Source organism: Bubalus kerabau, chromosome 20 (assembly GCF_029407905.1).
Source record: "Bubalus kerabau isolate K-KA32 ecotype Philippines breed swamp buffalo chromosome 20, PCC_UOA_SB_1v2, whole genome shotgun sequence".
Classification (NCBI taxonomy): Eukaryota; Metazoa; Chordata; class Mammalia; order Artiodactyla; family Bovidae; genus Bubalus; species Bubalus kerabau.
Genome location: NC_073643.1, coordinates 45,171,146 through 45,195,159, shown reverse-complemented (window position 1 = coordinate 45,195,159; position 24,014 = coordinate 45,171,146). Strand labels below are relative to the sequence as shown.

At 38.2% G+C, this 24,014-nt stretch overlaps 1 protein-coding gene across 33 annotated transcripts in view; it reads left to right on the top strand.

Moving 5' to 3' along the window:
* Window positions 1-1,466: 1,466 nt before the first annotated feature.
* Window positions 1,467-24,014, top strand: part of SLMAP (sarcolemma associated protein) — a 150,272-nt gene continuing 127,724 nt past the window's right edge. For all 33 annotated transcript variants that reach the window (XM_055557668.1, XM_055557669.1, XM_055557659.1 and 30 more), the window contains exon 1: window positions 1,467-1,668. In XM_055557668.1, the coding sequence (XP_055413643.1) occupies window positions 1,471-1,668 (198 nt within the window). In that variant the 5' untranslated portion in view covers window positions 1,467-1,470. The remainder of the gene's footprint in view (window positions 1,669-24,014) is intronic.

Genomic DNA, 24,014 nt, shown 5'->3' with positions numbered 1-24,014 from the left:
TGACCAATATGGCTTCAGCGGCTTCGGTCACGTGACACCCCGACTACGGCGCGGGAGAGGGGGTAGGAGGGCCTTTGAAGGGTGCGCGTTCCCGTGGCGGTGCACCGGGTAGGTTTCAGTCAGAGTCACTATGGCGGCTGGCGCTGGCAAGGTAAGCTGAGGCGGCGGCGGCAAGGGAAGGTGGACCCGTCGTGGCGTCTGGGTTCCCAATCCCCTGAGCCCGTCCACAGAGAGGTTGGCCGAGGTCGTGGCCAGTCGCGGGGTTTGGCTGGGGTGGGTTGAGAGGGGCGAGGGCTGAGGCGGGCGGGCACCGGCGCCTGACGGCCGTTTGTTTTGATGTTTTCCCCCTCAGGTCAGAAAGTTTCCTGCCTCGTCGGTCACAGCCTGAGCGTGTCCCACCGGCCGCGAGTGGTGGAGGCTGCGGCGGACCCAACCCGGGGCCTCCAGGCCTCTCCCCCAATCTCCGGGCCAGCCTCCCTCCCCCACCTCCTCGTCCGCCTGGAGCTTCGGCTGCTGCCCCTGAGATGCGACCCTCGCGGGGGCGACCCTAAGAAGAGGCGACCTGTGTGCTGAGCACCAGCCGGGAGCCCAGGCGTCCGGGGACCAACTTCCTGCGGCCCAAGACCCCAGAGCCTCCCTCCGGGTCGCGCCTTGCTCGGTTCGCACCCGCCTGCGGAGCCGGATCCCCGCCCTGGTCGCGGGGACGCCCGCCAGGTGCCCGGGAGTCCCGCCTCGGCCGCTGCCCGCGCCCCCGCCGACCCCAGCTCCTCGTGCCAAGGACCCCAGCCACCGCCGCCTGAGCCCGGGCGGCCCGGGCACCCGGTGCCACCTCCCGGGCGGCCTCCGCGCAGCAGGGGCAATGCAGACTGTCCCGCTGGCCGTCTAGAGCCCTCCGCCGCCTCCTCCATCGCCTTGTCCCACCACTCCCGAGGCCCTCGAGGACCGGCGGTGGCCGCCCAGGGGTGCTCAGCTACACCTTTCTTCCGCCCGCAAGGACCCTTCTGGCCGCACCGACCCTTCCTTCATGCTGCAGTGCTGCAACATTTCCGCCACCGAGGGGGAAAAGCGGCCGCGATCCCAAACAAAACACAAGAATTGGCGTGTGACTCATCTGCTTGGATACCTCCAGCCCCCAAACTGTCTTCCAGGAGTTTTCTGGGCCGAAGCTGTCCGATGTTTGAGCCTTTACTTCCCAGGGAAGAAGATGGACTGAAAGCCGCCAGTTGGGGACTTCTGGGTGATCAAGGCGCTGCTGGGTTTTCAAGGAGGTGATGGGGCTTGCGCTGGCTTGTCTTCCCACCCAAGTGAAGAGTTGTTGATGTTCACTGGTTATGCTTAGACAATGTACAGTTTGCTTTAATTTAAAATTGTGGGGGGGGATAAGGGGGTCTAGGCTTGTGAAGGGCAGCTCGGATCCGGTGGAACTCCTCTTTGTCCCTGGTAGGAGAGACACCCCCAAGTCTGTCCTCGATGCCGTCAGCCTTGGCCATCTTCACTTGCCGCCCGAACTCACACCCGTTTCAGGAGCGTCATGTCTACCTGGACGAGCCCATTAAAATTGGCCGCTCCGTGGCCCGCTGTCGACCAGCGCAGAATAATGCTACCTTTGATTGCAAAGTGCTGTCCAGGAACCATGCTCTCGTCTGGTTTGATCACAAGACGGGCAAGGTAATGTCACTAAGTTGTCTAACAGTTGTTGCTTTTCGTTTCCCTTTGCGCTTTCTGTGTAAATGTATGCAGGATCCCAGGGTTTGCACCCAGAGGAGACTTTTCAGCCAGGCGGGGAAACCCAACTTTTTGTGTGTCTGGTTCTAGTGACTGAATGGAAAACAGAGAAGGAATTGTAATTAAATGCCTCGAGAGGGCGATGGCATCTTGATAACGTGGTCATTCCCATTGAAATCCTAAACCCTAATGCGTTTTAGAAAACTAGATAGTGAAACTTGGCTTCTTGCTTTCGTTCTTTTCCGAAAGGTGAATTTGCAGTTCAGTGCTTGATGAAGAAAGCAGCACTTCCCAGAGCAATGCAGGGAATCTGTGGCCAGTACTACCCTGGGGCTCAAGTGTCTCAGTGATGAGATGTAGTTAACACCACAGCTTTTAACTGAGGACCTTTCTAGCAAAGGACAGTGTTTGTGTAAATTTACATTTTTAAAAGATTTGATACATATTTACCTATGAAGGAGTAATTTGCAGTTATCAAAGCTAATTTAATTAAGCATGAACAACTGTAACTTTATAATTTCAGAGTTTTGTTTGCAAATTGGATGAACATATACCAATTGCTTTTGAAAATCACTGTTGATGTGCCCTTCAGCACTTATTAAAAACAACTAATGCATCCTTACAAAGGTGATATTTAGAAATCATTGTTAAAATTATTTTCTGAAATTACATCCAACTCTCGATTATTGCATTTCCTAGATGTTATAGGATGAATTTAGTTCTCATTATGTGTATTTTAGCATTTTTATATTGGCACCCTAATTAACTGTATATGTAGGTGCTTATGTCTTATGAATACAAGAAAAAAAATTGAGTAAAAAGACCCTTTCAATTTTAAAACTATCTTTGTATGTGGAGAATACACTAAAGAGTTCATCTTTGTGCTTAAATCTCAAGTTTTAGTTAAGCTACTGAATCCGTTCCAACTTAGAATTAAGTTATGTAAGACTAATAATATCTCCAATTTTACCTCCTGACTTTTTGGATCCTCTTGCTGAGTTTAATGATTAAGTCTGTTTTAAAAGAAGAATTTAAATCTTTTAGAAGAGTTGTGTTTTGAAATGAAGGAAACCTGAGCCTGAAAAGGAAGAGAAAAAGGAATACTCCTGAATCAAGGAATTATTACATAAATTGTTGTTCACAGAAAGGAGGAAAAGATTGCCCAAGTGCTCTGTGCTTGCATAATATCTATATCCTACTCTGTATGTAGAATGAGAACTAAAAAGTGTGTTATTTTTCTGTGTAACACCAGATGCTCCTTATCTGTGGAACAGATCCTTTTTTCTCCCTGGGAACTAAAGTTTGGGTGCCTGAAAGACCTCATAGATTACCAATAGTTATTTAAAGAACTCATCTTTCCAGCAGACAAATTCAGACAGCAGTTACCAGCTAGTTGCCTTAACCAGCTTTTACATTTTTGTCTTTTTATGTCCCTGAGTAACAATTATGATGCAACTTAATCAGATAATAAGTTTTATTAAAGTACATTGTACATGCACCATTTTTATTCTGATTCAATACTTAAAGGAGGCTCAGATTTTTTCTTTTACTTAGTTGAAAAACAGTGATTACATGAACAGTGCTTTTCATGGTTATACTAAAACCTGCATAGTTGGTTATTTTGAGATGACATATCAATATTGTGTTTTATGTATAAATTGATATGATATGTTAAACTTTTGAATGGAATTTATTAGAAAACCTCATCAGGATCACAGCTTATTTCTACCATTTGAATTTTTTTTTTCTTTCTTGCTTTTATTAGCTAAAACATACTCAGAATGTGAGGCCTTTAGAGTTCAATATAGCTATTGATTATTGTACCACCTAATCTAGTTAAGACAAATAACCTGTCAGATCTTGCCATGTGATCAAATTGCTCTAGGAATTAACTACTTAAAATTTAGGTTTGAACAGACAGTAGGTTTTTATTGAGCGTCTGTTATGTGCCATATATTGTAAGGTACATAGTTACAAAGAAAACCCACAGTTTGACTAAGTATCACTTACTGTTTTCTCTGTATGAAATTTCTAGTATAAGGATTTGTTATAATTGTATCATAACAAAAGTCCCCAGAGCCTAATATATATTCCCAGCAAATTTCTTTAGATAATACTAGAATCCCCTCCTTCTGTATGCATTGCCTCAGGTAAGTTTGTTTGTTTTTCCTCAACCTGCTTTAAACTTCAGGTTTCTCTTCTGAGGATAATAATAGTCCCTGGTGGCTCAGACAGTAAAGCGTCTGCCTACAATGCGGGAGACCCGGGTTCGATCCCTGGGTCGGAAAGATCCTCTGGAGAAGGAAATGGCAACCCACTCCAGTACCCTTGCCTGGAAAATCCTATGGACGGAGGAGCCTGGTAGGCTACAGTCTATGGGGTCGCAGAGTTGGACACGACTGAGTGATTTCACTCACTTCACTCCTTGTTTTCACGATTCAGGTAATCATGTAAATCACTTAGCACCCTGTTGCTTGCCCTTACTGAGGGCTCAGTCCTTAGAGAAGAGGGTATTTGGAGTGGAGAGATAAGGGAACTATCTAGGCAGGTCTTTGCAATTTGCTGTGGTGCTGTGGAATCTTAGGAAGGTAGAGTGACATTTTTTTCTTTCATGTGATGGCATGTGTGGAAGTAATTTTTTAAATTGAAACACACGAAGTTGACCATTTTGTCCAAATTGGCACCTTACCTGGGAAGTGGAGAATTGGGGTAATATGCCCTTTGGTTGACTTTCAATTTATGAGTGTTGCATTCTGCATTTGCCATTAAGGGAAGACCTTTAAAAGCTGAAAGAAATAATAACCATTTAAAACCTTCTGATTAGTCAAGCAATACATGTTTATTGTAGGAAATCTGCAAAGTGTAGGCAGATGGAGAGCTCGGTGACACTTTTTAATGCTAAGTTCAAGGAATGTTTAAAACCTGGTGACAGGTTTGGCACAAAGTGGAATTTAATAAGCTTCCCCAAATCATCTACTCAGTGATGTAGCAGGTGGATATTGCCCAGCTTGGATTCCGGCCCTGTGTATCATCTTTCACTCCTTTTTGGAGGTCAGACTCTTCAAATTAGATGGCAGATAATAGCATGTTATGATTTTTCTGTTGACTCAAGGTACCACTGAGCAAGCAAATCTGTCCATATGGTGGTTACACAGAAGAGCTAGTAAAGCAGGACTGCCTCCTGATTTGGATGGCCCTGTTTGATTTGAATCTTTGTGAACCAGTAATGGTCTAGTGGCTGACACAGTAGTCTATTTCCAGTTTCACTGTAGTTTACCAAGTAGTAAGTCCTAGTGGTAGTTGTCTACTTCCAGTTTCACTTTTTAAATTTAAATTCAACACATTCTTGAGCACCTCTTCTATCATGATCTGTTTTAGTGGAGGGCATAGTGGTGGGTGAAGGAAGGGGGAGAAACATCATAAGAATTGGTGAGAAATTGTTACCCCTTTTTAGGAGTTTATATTTCAGATCAAGAGGGTGACTAAACACCTTGAGAACAGTTGATTTGAGCCAAGATAGTATTATTTAAGTTTAAATGGCAAGAGAATGATGGTATCTGAGACTTTAAAATAGGAGTGGATGGGTACAGGTAAAGAGAAGATGCTTTTCTGGCTTGTGTTTGTGTATGAGAGGATGAAGGTGGAATAAAACAGACACGGAAACTGATCTTGTTGGACTGAAGGGTCCTTTTGGAGAGTCGCCATGATAGTAGCTGTGAGAGAACATTCGCTGTGTGTATGTTTTCATGTTTGTGCTTTGTTTTTGTGATGAGTTGTCAGACCCTGGAGAAGAGGGTCTCTGCCTTTTGTGTCTGTTTTCTTTTATTTCTTATGAGGTAGATGTTGAGTAACTGAAGCTAAGTAGAGAGTGGAGACAAGTTGTGGAGTGCCTTTATTTACTTTTCCAGGACGTGGACCCACGGGCTATGGAAAGACAGGGAGAGTTCTGTGCAGAGCACTGACATATGAAACCATAGTTTACGAGTGATAAAACAATATGTAGAATGACCAGGAACAAGGACAAGGGATAACCATTAGCTTAAGTTATTTTGTACTCTGTTACCATGCTATTCTAAATACTTTACATGTTAGCTTATTTAATACTTAAGTATCTATTTAAGATAGGTGGGAGTTCCTTGGTTGGTCCAGTGGCTAAGACTTTTTGGCCTCTGTCTCACAGGATCTTAGTTCTCTGATCAGGGATGGAACCTGCCCCCCGCTGCAGTGGAAGCTCGAAGTCCTAACCACCCAGCCACAAGGGAAGTCCTGAATCCAAGCACTTAACCACTCTGCTATTCCAGGGCTTTGTGAAAGCTTAGATACGATGCCATTTTGTAGGGGTACAGGCCAGGTTCACAGTAGGAATGAAAATGACTAAATGCCAGAAAGTGAAAAAAAGACAAGTGTGTTGTCTGTTAGGACTTCAGCAAATAGAGAAGTGCCATATGGACTGGAGATTGTAGGGAAGGTTTCATGGATGAGATGCAATTTGAGCTAAGACCTTAGGACTTTCTGAATAGGGCAGAAGGTAGACAGCCAGAATCAGTCAGAAAGGAGTTTTGGGTGGGAAGAAATCTAATGCCTCAAGTAAAGGCATAGAAGCAGGAATGATATGGTATGTTTCAAGGACACTGCAAGAAAGTCACTGCAAGGGAGAAATCTCCAGAATTTGACAACCAGGGTTGTTTTCTTTTGTCTTCTTCCTATATGACTGCAGAGATCCTGGCCTCAGTTTTTGGGGAGAGTGGCAGATCCTGTATTCATTGATTTTGTTTATTTGTGTGTTGTTTCAACAGATGCCTAATTTTTTTGTTGTGGTTGTTGACAGAAGTTATAAAGGTCAGAAAGAGCTGATTTTTGTGAGAAAGACATGTTTAATACGGATTAATGTAAACATGTTTGGAAGGCCCGGTTATATATCCCCAGGATGTAATCATTTCCTTCTGTCTTACTTTTCACAGTAGTGGAAAGTTAATGAAATATTTTATCCATCTTATCCATCCATTGTTTAAAATACGGACTACGTATACACTTTAAACATTTTTGTTCTACTTATTTGACTTTACTCCCTTGGTTGAATTTACTCTTCTCAGGCTCCTATTTGGTTTTCTCAAATGGTATTTATGTTAAAGCTTAGTATCTATTCTTTTTTATAAATAGGGAGGAAGGTATCTGTCATTCAGAGTTTTAAGTGAAAAGATTGTGAGATTGGTTCTTGATATATGTTAGCTACTTGAATTGAGAAAAATGGTGGCATTTGTTAGCTGCAGAAGTGTTCTAAAGACTCCTGCCTATACTTCTCTCACTGCCACTGCCAGTAGATGAACAGTTGATATACCCCTATTCAAAATCTAGGTTGCTATACCATTAATTTTTTTTCCCCCATTGATTTTTAGCATGATATGAGTGAGTGAATGAGTGAGTGAAGTTGCTCAGTCGTGTCTGACTCTTTGCAACCCCATGGACTGTAGCCTACCTCCATGGGATTCTCCAGGCAAGAGTACTGGAGTGGGTTGCCATTTCCTTCTCCAGGGGATCTTCCTGACCCAGGGATCGAACCCGGGTCTCCCGCATTGCGGGCGGACGCTTTAACCTCTGAGCCACCATGCAAAGCCTTCAAAATCCGTCTCTCATTTCCGTTTTTTTTCCAGCTTTGTTTTCTGTTGCTCTTTTTCTTTTTTTTTACCCTTTGCCCCAGACTCTGCAGTAGCTATGTGACAGTCCTCACTGTCCCTTGAAAAAGTGCCTTCCTTCCTTTTTTTTTTTTTTTTTAGCTATTTTGTCTTCCAGAATGACTTCTCCCCTTTGTCCCTTGAGGCCCAGTTCCCTACTCCCACTAACTGAAGAATTAATTGCTTCTTCCTCTCTGTTCCCATGGAACTTTGTATATAATTTCATTATGAGACACAAACAAGAAAATAACTGTGATGCAAATGTACCGTTGCTCAGCCAGATCTGTGCTCTTGAGCACAAGGGACTAGACAGTACATAAATGTTTGAATGAGTGAAATGAACAATGAAGCAGTCTCTGTTTCTGCGAACCCTGAGGGTCAAAGAGCAGAAGGTTATTCGAGTTAGTTCTCAATTTGAGATCACAGACTCAGTTTCCAATAGGTAGTGTTTGTATAAATCAGTACGTATAGAGCAGTTGCAGTGTGCAAGGCACTTTGCCAGGTGTTTTGGTATCTTAGATAATCTTGTGGTTGGTGATATAATTTTGAGCCATTATATTTATATCCATTCTCATGCAAAGTAATACTTTTAAGGATTTAATAATATTCAGCATGCTTTCTTATTTCACTTGATCTGTATAACACGTAGGAGGTAGGTAGAGCAACCGAAGACTGGCTCCATTTTATGAAAAAAGAGTTTGCTCTTTAGAGGTTATTTGCCCAAGGTCATCTCTTAGTAGCTATGGAGAGGTGGAACCAGAATCTAGATTGTTTCCCTCTGAAATAAAAGCTAGCTGCTACATTTATTCTAAACTATCTTATGGAATTAACAATCATAATGAAAATCTGTCTCTTGCTCTCTTTAAGGGTAATCTGATCTATTATTTTCTGGGAGTATGACTGAAAAACTTGTTGTATGACAAACTTCCAAAGACTGAGAGAATCTGAGTTAATTATTTTTCTGAGTCAGCTAGCATTTTTTAAACATACCCCTACTACTCCTAGCAATAAATGTATTTTTTCCTAAGTTTGCATTCAGGCAGCTGATTTGGATTTGAGTGTTTATGCAAATAAATGAAACGGCCTTGGAAAAACTTGTTTGCCATGTAAATTTTTAATCCTTTATAAAGAGAACAACTGACAGGTGTAGAGGAAAAAGGTAAGTTTGTGTAGGTATTTAAAAGCATGGAAGACTTTGGTGATTGTATTGAATCCTTTGTAAAATGTATAATCTGGATTAGATTTTAATTTAAAAATGTAGGAAAGTTTGTTTTCTTATTTATTTGCTTTAAGGTTTTATCTGTACTTTCAGGCTTATGGTTTTATCTACATTTATAACTACTGACTTATTCTAGCTGAGCCAGGTAGAAATGAATTTCAAATATGGATTTTCAAGCTATTATTTATTTTCTTATTTTTTACTTGCACAAGTAACAGGAATACATTCTTATAAAAATTGAAGCAATAGGGAAGTATGTGGAGTATATGTACATCATCTTTCACATAGGTACCTTTTACCTTCTTCCCTTCTAGGAGTAACCATTGTTATTAGTTTGGTATGTAATTTTCAGAACTTCTACTGTGCATTTGTCTACTTGGTTATATAGATAAATAGTTTTTTGTTCGTTTTTTTTTTCATAAGCAATTGGATCATAATTCTGTATGTACCTGTTAGCTGATGATATCAAGTGAATTGTGATAAGCTTATCTAAAATGTGTTGATATGCTCCGAGTTAAGACCAGCATCTAGACTGCTGTAAAATTAATATCACTTCATTGAGTGCTTACCAGGTAGTATACTGAGTTCTATGTACGTTATCTCATTTAATCCTCACAACAGACTTATGCAGTAGGTACTATTATTATCCTCACAGTGAGAAAACGTAAGTTTCAGGGAGGCGAAGGAATTTTTTGTTCAGGGTAACACAGGTAGTGGTGAAGTCAGGGTTCAAACCCCAGTCATTTGATTGCAAAATGCATACTCTTGATCACTCTGTTGTTTGCTTCCTCAGCACCTCTACACAATTAGTCATCGTTAATCTCATCACCAACCAGTTAGTGAGCAATAGACTGAAAGAAAAAAATTGAAATAAAAACCTTATTGTTTATTAACTCATAGATATTTTTTGTAGTAAATCTGTATAGAGTTTTAATTGAAGGTCAGTTCCTCAAACAGTATTTATTCATCACTTAAATTTTTACAATTTGAAAAAGAAAACAACTCTACATGTAAAGATATTGTAGTATCACTGTTCAGATAGTATAATATACTAAAAAAAAGGTACATTGTACTTTATATAGTATATAATATGCTAAAAAATACTTTTTCATTAGATAATTTATAAATATACTTTATTTTTATTGAGGTATAGTTGATTTGCAAAATGTGTTTCACGTGTATAACAGTAGTTCACGATTTTTATTGACTATTCTCCATTTAAAGTTGTTATCAAAAATGGACTATATTCCTTGTGCTGTACAATTTATCCTTATAGCTTATATATTTCATAGATAGTGAAGTGAAGTCGCTCAGTTGTGTCCGACTCTTTGCGACCCCGTGGACTGTAGCCCACCAGGCTCCTCCGTCCATGGGATTCTCCAGGCAAGAGTACTGGAGTGGGCTGCGTTCATAGATAGTAGTTTGTACCTTTTAATCTCCTACTCCAGTCCTTTCCTTCTCCCCACTGGTAACCACTATTTTCTTCTCTGTATCTGTGTGTCTATTTGTTATATTCAATGGTTTGCTTTATTTCTTAGATTCTACGTATAAGGGTTAACATACAGTATTGGTCTTTTTCTTTCTGACTTATTTCACGAAGCATAGTACCATCCTGGTCCATTCATGTTGTTGCATATGGAAAAATGTCATTCTTTTTTGTGGCTTAGTAGTATTTCATTGTATATATGTACCAAATCTTCTTTACCCATTCATCCGTTGATGGACACTTAAGTTGGTTCCATATCTTGGCTATTGTAAATAATGTTGCTATGAACATTGGGGTGCATGTATCTTTTTGAATTAGTCTTTTTTGCTTTTTTTGGCTATATACCAAGGAGTGGAATTGCTGGATCATATGGTAGTCCTATTCTTTGTTTTTTAAATAATATTCATACTGTTTTCCACAGTGGCTACACCAATTTACAGTCCAACCAAAAGTGTATGAGTTCCCTTCTCTCTACATCCTTCACTGGATAATTTCTAAGTATAATATGTTTGGGGTTGTATTTAAAATTATATATATGAACCTCCCCCTATAAGTAAATCTAATTTAGAAAACAATGAATTAATTTTTTAACTATTTAAATGTAGAAATATTAACTATATTATTAGATGCCAATTATAAATTTCCTTTCACTTCCAAAGTTCAGGGATAGAAGGTAAGATAATGTTGTATGTTACTAGTATGGCTGTGGTAGCTGGTTGTAGAATAAACGAAATCTATAGCTTTGAATTTTTTGGAAAAGTTTGCTTAGTAAAAGGGAATGTTATAGAGTTATCATATAAACCAGCAATTTTACTTCTATGTATATACCCAGAAGAAATCAAAACATATGTCCACACAAAAACTTGTACAGATATTCATAGTAGAAAAAAAAAGAAACTACTCGTTATCCATCAACTGATGAGTGGATAAATAAAGTGTGGTATACTGTATAAAAAAATATTATTTGGCAGTTAAAAGGAATGAAATATTGATACATGGAATAACATGGATGAACCTTGAAAACACTATGTTAAGTGCAAGAAGCTAGACACAAAAGGCCACATATGGTTTAATTTTATTTACATGCAGTTGGTAAAGACTCTGCCTGTAATCCAGGAGACCCATGTTTGATCCCTGGGTTGGGAAGATCCCCTGGAGAAGGAAATGGCAACCTATTTCAGTATTGTTACCTGAAGAATTCCATGGACAGGGAAGTCCATGGAGTACAAAGAGCTGGACACGATTGAGCAACTAACACACATGGAATGTGCAGGATAGGCAGCTCACTGGAAAAGAGCCTGATGCTGGAAAGACTGAAGGTTGGAGAAGGGGGCGACAGAGGATGAGATGGTCGGGTGGCATCACCCGCTCAATGGACGTGAGCTTGAGCAAGCTCCGGGAGACAGGCAAGGACAGGGAAACCTGGTATACTGCAGTCCACAGGTTGCAAAGAGTTGGACACAACTTTGCTACTAAACAACAACAACAACAGGATAGGCAATTCTACAGAAGGAAAGTAGATTAGTGGTTATGAGGAGCAGGAAGTAACAGGAAGTGTGATGGTTAATTTTATGTGTAAACTTGGAGAGGCCAGGGTGTCCTGTTTTGGTTAAATATCAGTCTAGATGTTGCTGTGAAGGTATTTTTAAAATGTGATTAACATTTAAATCAGTAGGCTTTGGATAAAGCAGATTACCCTCAAGAATGTGAGTGAGCCTTATCCAATTAGTTGAAAGCCTAAAGAAAAAAGACTGAGGTTTCCCCCAAGAAGGAATTCTGCCTTCAGAGGGCCATCGTATTCCAGGCTGCAGTAGCAGCTCTTCCTTCTCTAGCTTGCTGGCCTACCCTGGAGATTTCAGACTTGTCGGCCCCCAGCATGTTACGGGAGCTAATTCCTTAAAATAAATCTTTATCTCTGTATGTATATATGTATATGGTGTGTGTGTGTGTGTGTGTGTGTGTGTGTGTGCGTGCGCACACACCTACATCCCCTTAGCTCTGTTTCTCTAGACAACCCTGGCTGATAAATACATGGAGTGACTGCTAAATTGGGACAGGTTTCTTTTTGGGATGATCAAAATGTTATAAAATTGTGATTGATGGTTGCACAGCTCTGAACTGTATACTTTAAATTGGTGAATTAAATTGGTATGGTATGTGAATTAAATCTCAAAAAAAAAACTCCTATGGAAAAAGAGATATTAGATGCTGAAATAGACTTGTGAAACCAAGTAGTATGTAAGGAAGTGGAAGAGTGTAGAGTTCAGAGTGGGTAGGACCAGCAGAGCAGCTTTTGAAGTACAGTGTGGCTTAATTTTTGTCACTCGTTTCTTAGTGTGAATACCTTATACTCTTGGTTAGACTTTTGTTTATTAAATTTAGTAGACAGAGAATGTGTTTCGAAACTTTACATTTGTTGAAACAAAAGTCTAACCAAGAGTAAGATAATTGATATTAAGGAAGTAGTGACAAAATTTTGGTATTACTGAGAAGTTTTAATGCCAAAGTCTTCATGTGGGAGTTGAGAAATGGTTGGAAAGGTGCATTGTATAAGTCTCAATCTGAACCTGGAGATCTTAAGATAATAATTTTACTCACCAGTGACTCTCTTGTATATTCAGGCTCATAGAGCATGGTAAAATATTGGTAGAATGAATGTTGTTGTCTTGACTAAGGAAGTATTCATAGTTGTGCTTAAACTGGGACTGTTTCTGGTCTTTAACAAGTATCTCAGTGTCTCGTGTGCAGACAGAGCAGTGTAGTGCCCAGTTGTTAGTTGCTAAGTTGTGTCTGATTCCTTTGCGACCCCATGAACTGTAGCCTGCCAGTCTCCTCTGTCCATGGGATTTCCCAGGCATGAATACTGAAGTAGGTTGCCATTTCCTTCTCCAGGGCATCTTCTCGACCCAGGGATCAAACCTGAGTCTCCTGCATTGGCAGGCGGGTTCTTCACCACTAAGCCTCCAGATAGTGCCCAGTATGTAGTACTGAAAAATATAGTTATAATACAAGTAAGTCCAACAATAGAAGTATTTATGAATCACTGTTTCCAAGGAGCTAAGGGAGTGATGTATTCCTTATCCTAGGATTGGGGGTAGGAAATATGGAAGGAGTGAAGAGAACTTCCCAGAGAAAGTTGTTTTTAAGCTACTGTTTGAAGAATGAGTTTTTTACTCTCTGTATAAAAAAGAGCAGGACTTTCCAGCCCCAGGGAATCGTGTGTATTTAAGGCAGAAAAGCCTAAAGAGAATGATGTAATCTGGGAAATGCAAACCCAGAAGTTAGCAGAATTGAGGAGGGTAGAATAAAGCTGCTGTCAAATCTTTGGACTAGTCAAACACTGCTGGTAGAAGTTCTAGGGTTGGGCTACCTTAGTTGGAATCCTGGCTCCACTGCTTGCCAGACGTGTGACCTTGGGGAGTCTCTGTGTCTCCTTTTCCCTCATCTGTAAAAGGAGGCTAATAGTGGGATTTGCCCTAAGGATCGTTGTAGAGACCATGAGAATTCACATAAAGCAGCTAGCAGAATGCTTGGCATGGAATAAGCACAAACAGTCTCTGCCTTAGAGTAGTTCAATTTAGGATTTTTTTACTTCATGATGGTATGAAAGTGATAATAGATTCAGTAGAACAGTACTTCAGATTTTGGATTTTGATCTTTTCCTGCAGTGTGTGGTATGGTACTCCCTTGGGGTACAGGGGTAGTGACAGCAAGCCACGGCTCCTCGTCAACTATGAAATCACAAGGGTAAACAGCCTATACACTTACAACCATCTGTGCCCACACAACCCTTCTGTTTTTCATTTTTAGTATAGTATTCAATCGGAGAAGGCAATGGCAACCCACTCCAGTAACTACTGAGCGACTTCACTTGCAGTTTTCACTTTCATGCATTGGAGAAGGAAATGGCAACCCACTCCAGTATTCTTGCCTGGAGAATCCCAAGGACAGAGGAGCCTGTTGGGCTGCCGTCTATGGGGTCGCACAGAGTCAGACATGACTGACGTGACTTAGCAGCAGCATAGTATTCAATAAACTACATGAGGTATTCAGCACTTCATTATAAAATAGGCTTTGTGTTAGATGTTTTTTCCCAACTGTAGGCTAACTTAAGTGTTGTGAAGATGTTTAAGGTAGGCTAGACTGAGCTATGATGTTCAGTAGGTTAGATGGATGAAATGCATTTTCAGCTTATAATAGGTTTATTGGGACGTAACATCATTGTAAGTCTAGGGAGATCTGTACTCAATAACTTGTATCTATTTTAATTTTTCTTTGTATTTTTAGTTGATGTGTTTCCAGAGTAAGACCTATAAGCTTATTTTTCATAAGTATGCTTTTTCATGATTAAAAAGGTTTTCTCTCCTTTGAATATCTGTCTTTAGAGTCTCCTCAACTAAGTAAATTATTTGATACCTTGGAACTTTTTTGAATGTGTTAAAGAAGTAGTGTGACACAGTAAAAAAAAATACTTGGTCTTTGTCCGAGGTTCCTGGCACACAACTAAAATTCTTGGAATCTCCTGAATTTATCATTCTTATTGAGTGTCTTTTGTATGTTAATAAGATGACTGGTGGGTGGCAGACCCTGGATAGCTGGTGCTGGTCAGGATGATGCTGGTCACCAGAAAGACTAAGTGATTAGAGGGCTGGAACTGTGAGACCTGCTTACCATCTCTGGGAAGAGGAGGGGTAGCAGGTTGAATGAAGTCTGAATTCTATAAAGACTCTTGAACAGTGAGGTTCTGGGAGCTTTTGGTTTGGTGATCACATCAAGGTCCTGGAAGGGTGACTCAGCTGAGAAGACATGGAACCTTCTTGCCCTTTCCCCCATATCTTATTCTTTGCAACTGTTTCATTTGACCGTTCCTAAATTATATCCTTGTTGGAGGTATCAGTGACAACCTGGGACTTTGGCATTAGAAGTAGGGGCAATCTTGTGGGAATGAGCCCTTAACTTTTTGAATGTGGAATCCACTCCAGGCAGATAATGTCAGAATTGAATTGTAGGACACTCAGCTTGTATTGGGGCTACCCTGATAGCTCAGCTGCTAAAGAATCCACCTGCAATGCAGAAGACCCCGGTTTGATTCCTGGGTTGGGAAGATACCCTGGAGAAGGAAATGGCAACCCACTCCAGTGTTCTCAACTGAATAATCCCAATGACAGAGGAGCTTGGTGGGCTACAGTCCATAGGGTCGCAAAGAGTCAGACATGACTCAGCAACTAAGCACAAACACAAATGAACAGCTTGTATTAGAAAGTTGGAAAAGTAGTGTTGGAAAAGACAACCACACATTTAGTAACACAAGTATTGTGAGTATAAACAGTTCAAATAGTCTTATTAATATCCATTATCCAGCACTACCAAGTTTGTATGGTTTCCCTTTAAAAGGAACAAAAAATCATTAGCATACTTGGCCTACGATGCTTGATATGGAATTAAAGCAGTTGAGTAAGTTATAGGATGAAAATCTAGTTAATCAGGAAATGTAGAAGAGTGTATATGCTATATTAGGCAACATGGGGCATAATGAAAGTATTAGGATATTAACTTTGATCTTCGAGGAGCTTATTGTAGTTTAATTGGGAAGCCAAAGCTAACTCCATAAACAACTAGGGAAGAATTAAGTTCTAAATGGAATTAAGAGCTCTATGTGGTTAAGGTGGAGAAAGCTTCAGTTGGACCCTGAAGATTTAGGGTAGAAAATAAAAGGTGTACTTGGTGTATAAAAGTCTGCTTGAAAAGGCATGAAGCCAGAGGGATAGTCTAGTGGCAGTTGTGTGTTCAGTTCAGTTCAGATCAGTCCCTCAGTTGTGTCCACCTCTTTGCGACCCCATGATTCGCAGCACGCCAGGCCTCCCTGTCCATCACAAACTCCCGGAGTTCACTCAGAATCACGTCCATCAAGTCAGTGATGCCATCCAGCCATCTCATCCTCTGGCATCCCCTTCTCCTCTTGCCCCCAATCCCTCCCAGCATCACAGTCTTTTCCAATGAGTCAACTCTTCGCATGAGGTGGCCAAAGTACTGGAGTTTCAGCTTTAGCATCATTCCTTCCAAAGAAATCCCAGGGCTGATCTCCTTCAGAATGGACTGGTTGGATCTCCTTGCAGTCCAAGGGACTCTCAAGAGTCTTCTCCAACACCACACTTCAAAAGCATTGATTCTTCGGCACTCAGCCTTCTTCACAGTCCAACTCTCACATCCATACATGACTACAGGAAAAACCATAGCCTTGACTAGATGAACCTTTGTTGGCAAAGTAATGTCTCTGCTTTTGAATATGCTATCTAGGTTGGTCATAACTTTCCTTCCAAGGAGCTCTAATACAGGATGGACCAGGCAGTCGGGGTTAGATGACAGGGCAAACTTGTCAGGTTCCATTTTAGGAAGACTGTGAAGGTACAAGCGTTGATGGGGCAATAGGGCAGAAATCTTGAAGGAACCAAGGCCCAAGCCCTGGGATTAAGAATCTTGGTTTGTAATTTAGGGGAAAGTCATGCCTCCCATTAATCCAACCAAATAACCCTGATAACTAGGCTGATATGTTCTACAGTGGGTTATGAAATACCCATCTGCTTTATTAAGGTGGACTTAATAATAAAGTGATAGGAAAATGGTGAGGACTTGATTCATAGTGAGTAGACAAAATTCAAAGTTTCCCAAGTATGATTTCTTATTTTCAAGATTCTTTTTCTCTTGGCATATTAAAAAATTCCACTTGTGTGCCTCATTTCAAGGTATTTTTTTGGTCAGTTACTCTGAATTCTGGAATAAACTTAAATGACATTTCTGACATTGTCAGAAGTATGGATTTACTGTTTTGAATGAAAAATGAAAGAAGTTAAAAGGATAATGAAGAGAATATTGTATACGAATGTCCAAGTCAGAGGCAAATATTAAGTGACAGCACTTACTTCAGTAGATGTAGATTTTAAAGCATAAAATTTATGTAGTAGTACAGCTCGTGCCATTTTAAACTGATGCTGTAAGCTGAGGTTTTTGTTCATAATTGTCAGTTGTATGGAGGCAGAGTTTTCAGATAAGCATCAGTGAAGTTTATTGACATTATTGTGGTTTTTCTTTTTCATTTTTTTTAGCTGTATTATTCCTATTGTTCTTGGTTTTAATAGTTCATTTATTCCTGCCCCTCCTTACCTGATTTGAGAATTGTATCAGAATTTTATCCTTTGTTTTAGCTGCATCTGTTTTGAAACCTGATGTAACAATAGGTAAACTTTTTGAACAGTGTGTGAGAAACTGATTAAAAAGCATTTTCCATTATTAGGTGGTTACATTATAAAAGTTAGTCATTGTTGCTTCCTAGTTTTACTATTTACTACTGGTCTGTCATAGCAACATGGAAGTACAGGTAAGAAAATTACAGATTTCATTGTAGCTCTACTGATTACTGTTGCCATGTTTCGTGTGTGTGTGTGTGTGTGTGTGTGTGTGTGTGTGTGTGTAGAAAATATATATGTATTTAATTCTGATATTTGACTCTTGCTGCCAAAATATTATTCCCCAGAACAAAATATTTGGAATGTAGGTATCTGAATGTTGGGACTAGAGGAAAAAAAAATTTTTTTTTTTTAAAAGACTTGTTAAAGGGGAATACTCTTTTTCTTTTCTGATTTTTTGTTATTAGTGTCATAGCTCCAGGTTTATGACTATGTAAAACCCTGATGCTAACTGCTAAGTCGCTTCAGTCGTGTCCGACTCTGTGCGACCCCATAGACAGCAGCCCACCAGGCTCCCCCGTCCCTGGGATTCTCCAGGCAAGAACACTGGAGTGGGTTGCCATTTCCTTCTCCAATAACCCTGATAGTAGCAGTTAATATTGTTACTCAGCTCACCTAACGTGTCAGCTTTCTTTTGCTTTTGAATTTTCTGATTATCTGCAGAGTTGGGCTGGGTAAGTCTGAGTTTTATATATAGCTTTAAGCAGTGCAGTTACACAAAATAAACTGATATAATTTTTATGTATGTTTTACATTGTTACTTTTATTATATTTTCCATTTTCTATTGCTGTCACTTGCAAATTTTTCATTAATTCCTACTTTGTGGTTTTTAATCTCTTGGCTGTTTTAAGTATAGATATATTTTGGATAAATTCTGGATTTTGTTATTCTAAATTAGAATTTATTAGATGAAAGTTTAATGCTGTTGTGACAACATTTTGCTGATTGCCACAATTCTCACTAGTTTACCCCTTGTCTTCATAAAATGAATTTGGATCATGTTTATGACAAAGCTTACCCCTTGATTATATATTATTCTGGAAATTATATTTTTCTTGAGTATATATTATCAACTCCTTAATTATTATTGCCCTAAGAAATTTGCAGTCTCTAGAAAAGACAGTGGCCTGTGCTGCCTTGTATCCCTACAGCGTAGGTACAGTGCCTTGTTCTTGGTATGTAGTTGAAAAAGTTATTGCCAGTACAGTACCTTTCTTCAAAGAGATTGTAGAAATACTAACTTAAGAAATTTGTCTTTTTTTTTTTTTTAAGACTTTGTAAGGGAATATAGACTATTTTTTTCCTTGGAGTAGGGAAGAATACCAGAAATAATTCACAGAAACAACACATTGAAGTAAAATATCGATAAATTGAAATATGTTAAAATTAATTGTTTTCATTCAATAGAATAAAAAAAATGAAGACAAAAAAATAAGAGATAATTATAGTACACATCACTTGTAAAGGATTGATATCCAGAATGTAAAAAGAACTTTGTCCAAATTAGTACCAGATACAACCCAACGGAAACAGTGGTCAAAAGAGACTCCCAGAAGACGTAAGAATGGCTAATCAGATGTTCAGTGTAACTAGGGAGCTGTGAATGGAGACCTTGAGGCACCATACATACTCATCTTAAAGTTAGATAGTATCGAGTGTGGGTGACACTAGAGCAATAGGCCTCTGATGCTGTGTTCTTGATATGATGAGTTACACCGATTGAGTTTTGAATATTAAATTAACTTCATATTCGTGGGATAAAATCCACTTGATTGTACGTGTTATCCTTTTTTACATTGCTGGATTTGATTTACTTATATTTAGTTCAGGCTTTTTGCTTCTCTGTTCCTGAAAGATTAGTCTTAAATGCGTGTTAAGAGTTTGCTAGTGAAGTCATCTGGATCTGTCTTTTTTGTTGTTGTTGGAATGTTTTAAACTGTAAGTTTAATTTCTTTGTTAGCTATATAGCTTTTCAGGTCTTTTTCTTCTCATGTTAACTTCATTAGGTTGTGTCTTTCGAGTAATTTGTCTGTTTCATTTAATTTGTTGCATTTATTGGCATAACATAACATTACCTCATTATCCTTTTAATGTCTATAGAATCAGTAGTGATGTTACTTATCTCATTCTCAATACTGATAATTTGTATCTTTTCTGTTTTCATTATTTTGGATAGACATATATCAGCTTTATTTATTTCTTAAAGAATCAAATATTTGAAATAGATTTTTTCTTTATTATTTTTTCTACTTCCTGTTCTATAGCTTTCTGCCCTCATCTTTATTGTACCCATTTTTCTACCTTCCTCAGGTTTAATTTCCTCTTCTGTTTGCCAGTTTCTTAAATTGGAAGCTTAGATCACTGATTTAAAACCTCTTCTAATAAAAGCATGTGATGCTATAATATAACCATTTTAATGAACAAGTTGACATTATTACAATGTTAAACTTGTATATATCTAGTGACCCAGCAGTTTTTCACCTAGATATATATGCTAGAAAATTTTTCTTTCTATAAATCTGTATCAGGAGACATGCTCAAGCATGTTGGTAGTAGCATTTTTCACAATAGGAAAAACTGGAAACAGTGTAGATGCCCATTGACAGAAATACATATACATTTCTTCTAATTTACACTATGGAATACTGTACAGAAGTGAACAGGAATGTACAACAGCTGTGTATGTCAGTGTAGTGAATCTGAGAAATTTTGAATGAAAAAAGCAAGTTAAAAGAATACTTAGACTATGATGCCAGTTAGTATAAAGTTTAAAAATCACAATACTCATTCATACATCCATTTTACTACATATATAGTAATAGAATGATAAACATATTTCCTCTTGAGGGTGGCAGAGACAGAATATAAAAATAGCTAAATTTTACATAATATATACTGTAAAGTGTTAAATACTTTACATATATATATATATACTTATTTAATTCTCATAATTAAAGAGTACTTGTTATAAAGCAGGCACTATTATTATTCTCATTTATAAGTAAAAGGGGTTATAAATAAAAATGCAGAAAACTTTAACTTCCCCAAATCCTACTGCTAGTAAGTGGTAAACTTATATTCAGACTCCAGCACAGTTTGGCTGTAGAGTCTGTACTCTTAACCCTTAAACATACTGCTTGAGCCATGGGATGGGTAGGGAATGGGTTCTCAAGATGGGTGTTAAGGACATGGATATTTCTTTTATTATTTTTTTAGTTGTTATTCATGTTTATTTTTATATGTATCAACTATTTAATTAAACATTTAAAAGAAAAATAACAAAAATCAAGCTATGTGAAATGGAATGTAAGAAGCATATGCACCCAAACTGTACCCCCAATGAAAGTTTAGGAATTCAACACTTTTAATTTTCTCTGACATATTTCCTAGATACTAGTAGATCATGAAATGTCAGCAGTCATATAGATGATGTGTTATTAATGTTTTATGTCCTTATCTTGGTGATAATTATGTGAGTATGTTGGCTTAGTAGTGATTCATCAGGCTGTACAGTTTTTATTTGTTCACTTTGTAGGTATTCCATACTTTAATACATTCTTTATAATAAAAAAATCACAATGTAAGATTTTTCTAAATTCCAGGGATTTCTTATTGTAGCTACATTATGTATGTGTTTGCTGAGATGATCACAAGAGCATTATAGGATGAGTGATGAAGTAAAGGGGCTGACTTTTTGAGATTCTGCTTCATCATAAAGTCTATAAAAAGAATGAGGGAGATGTCTTTGTACTGAAAGAGAGAATTTTCCAAGATATGTATTGTCAGATAATAAAACAACATGACAAATGAGGCACAAAACAGTGTATATAATAATCTACCTTTTGTGCAAAGGAGGGAAAATCTATATTTATTGTTTATGTGTTTATGCATAAAGATATCTGGAAGGATACAAAGGAATCAGTAACTGTGGTTACTTGAGAGTAGGATGAGGGGTGAAGACTGAGTTGACCTGAGATAAGGTGGCAGAAAGACTTTTCAGTGTATGTCCCTTTCTGGTTCTTTTGAAACTATACCACCTATTCTAAATAAATCAACAAAAATAATTTATTAATTTGAAAAGAAAATATGGTTAGCATGGCTCTTTTAGGTAGATTCATATGTTTCCATTTCCAGGAGATTTGGTTTTATAATCTCTTGAAATGGAGAAATGTGGGGAATACTATACCATTAATTAATAAAGATTTATGGTCAAAAAGGACTATTTCAGTTAGATTCTCACTCTTTCCAGAATCTCCCCTTTTCTAGTGTTACTTCACTTCTTTGATTACCTTCAGCAGCCTCTTTTGGGTATTGTGCATTTATAGGGAGAACTTACCTTTTAATGATGAGGGTTTTTAAAATAATACAACCTTATTTTAAACAGTTTTATAATTTATAAACTGCTTTGGCACTGTGACTTTGACATTTCTGATGTCATTTAACTTTTAAAGTAGGAAAAGTTAGTGTTTAGATGGCCAAAATATTCCTTTTATTCTTTTAAAACGTATCTTTTAAAGACACATTTTATAAGCATGATAAAAACTACTCTTTAAATCAAAATCTCCAGAAGTTGAAATGGAGAAGTTGAAATGGAGATTAATAATATAAATCTATATACTGTTTTAGGGATATATTTAAAACCACTCCCTTAAAAACTGATCCAGAATTAAGGTGAAAGAAAAAGTTGTTATTTTTTTGTAGGGACATGGAAAGAAATATAATATGCATCCTAGGCTGCATATTAGAATCATCCAGCGCTTTTAAAATACACCAGGGCCTAGGCCCAGTCCCCTAGAGATTATGGTTTAATACTTATAAATTATTCATATTTTAAAAATCTGTACATTGTTAATATCTATGCAGATCATGTTGGCAGTATGAATATACTATTTTGATGGAATACTGAGAAGTGAAAATATATTAACCTAACCATACATTTCTGTAGTAAGTGGAATAAAGGATCAATTTTTTTCTTAGGCATTTATTTTCCTGTTTAGACTGCTGATATCAGCTAACAGATAAAAAATAAAACCTTACCTTAAAAAAAAAAAAAAGATAAAGAGAAAAGAAACACATAGAAAATATCCTGTGTAATGTTTTTGGTTAGTGATTTTTATAAACTGCCCATATGCCCATACAGGTGTTATAATGAAGTTTACTTATAAAATGAGTGTGAAACTCAGTTGAAGTGCTGTTATGGTTTTAGATGCTTTGAATAAAAATAGTACCAATGTGTAGGAAAATGAGAAAGATTAAGTATTAACTTACTGTGAAAATTTCCATTTCAGCACCTTATGTAATTTTTAGTGCATGTACTCCAGTATGGAATAAAATGCTAGCAAGATTTAGCAAACATGAACATTTACTTACTTTTAGAGATTTTGAAGTACATCTCTTAGTCTGTATAGATTAGGAATTGTATCAGTCATAATTAAACCATAATTTCCTGACACCCTGAGAGAATGAGTCATTTTAGAAGATTGGATTTTCTGATGAGCTGAAAATTTATACCTTTTGCTTCCATATAATTTTTGCATCATGGAAATTTTTCTAAAGTGATTGGACATTTCTCTATCGCTTTGACTCATGTAAAAGATATAACCTTTTCTTTTTTTAATTTAATTTTAAAATAATTAAAAAAATTAAAGTACAGTTGATTTACAATGTGCTTATTACTACTGTACAGCAAAGTGATTCAGTTGTGTTAATACATATATAATACAGATACACACACATACACATTCTTTTCTATATTCTTCTCCATTATGGTTTATCACAGGATATTGAATATAGTTCCGTGTGCTATACAGTAGGATCTTGTTGTTTATCCATTCTGTATGTAATAGTTTGCATCTACTAACCCCAAACTCCCAATCTACCACCCCACCTCGGCACCACAAGTCTTTTCTGTACGTGTATGAGACTGTTTCTGTTTCATAAACAGGTTCATTTGTGTCATATTTTAGATTCCACATGTAAGTAATACCATATGATATTGGACATAAACTTTTCATAATGACTTAGGTTATATTTACTGATACTTAGAGGCGTTAGAGGTTATACATTTTTTTTTTTAAACCCTGGTGCTGAGTGACTTTTCATAATGACTTAGTTACTTTTCATAATGACTTAGTTGTATTTACTAATACTTAGAACCCACTCCAGTGTTCTTGCCTGGAGAATCCCAGGGACGGGGGAGCCTGGTGGGCTGCCGTCTATGGGGTCGCACAGAGTCGGACACGACTGAAGCGACTTAGCAGCAGCAGCAGCAGAGGCATTAGAGGTTATTCATTTTTTTAACCCCGGTGCTGAGTGACTTTAGATTAGCAGTTTTAAAATGACTGAATTACGCATTTTTATGTGTTGGTTCTTCTTATGGGTTGTTATTTGTCAGTTTTCTGGGTCAGCCATTCCTATAGGAACTGTTTAGAAACAAAATAATTAAGCATATGTAAATATGAACCTGTGAGGGAGCATGTGAACTTCACAGTGGGTCAGCTTGGACATCTGCTCCCACAGTTCTCTTCTTTCCTTTCTGGGTATCGAGTGAATGTGTTGAGAGCAAAATGGTATTGTTGGAATCTTTGATATGTATGTTGTTGAAAACTTTTAGAAAAATGTTGATACTTTACATAAGATCAGATAACAGATGGTCATCAGATCTCTT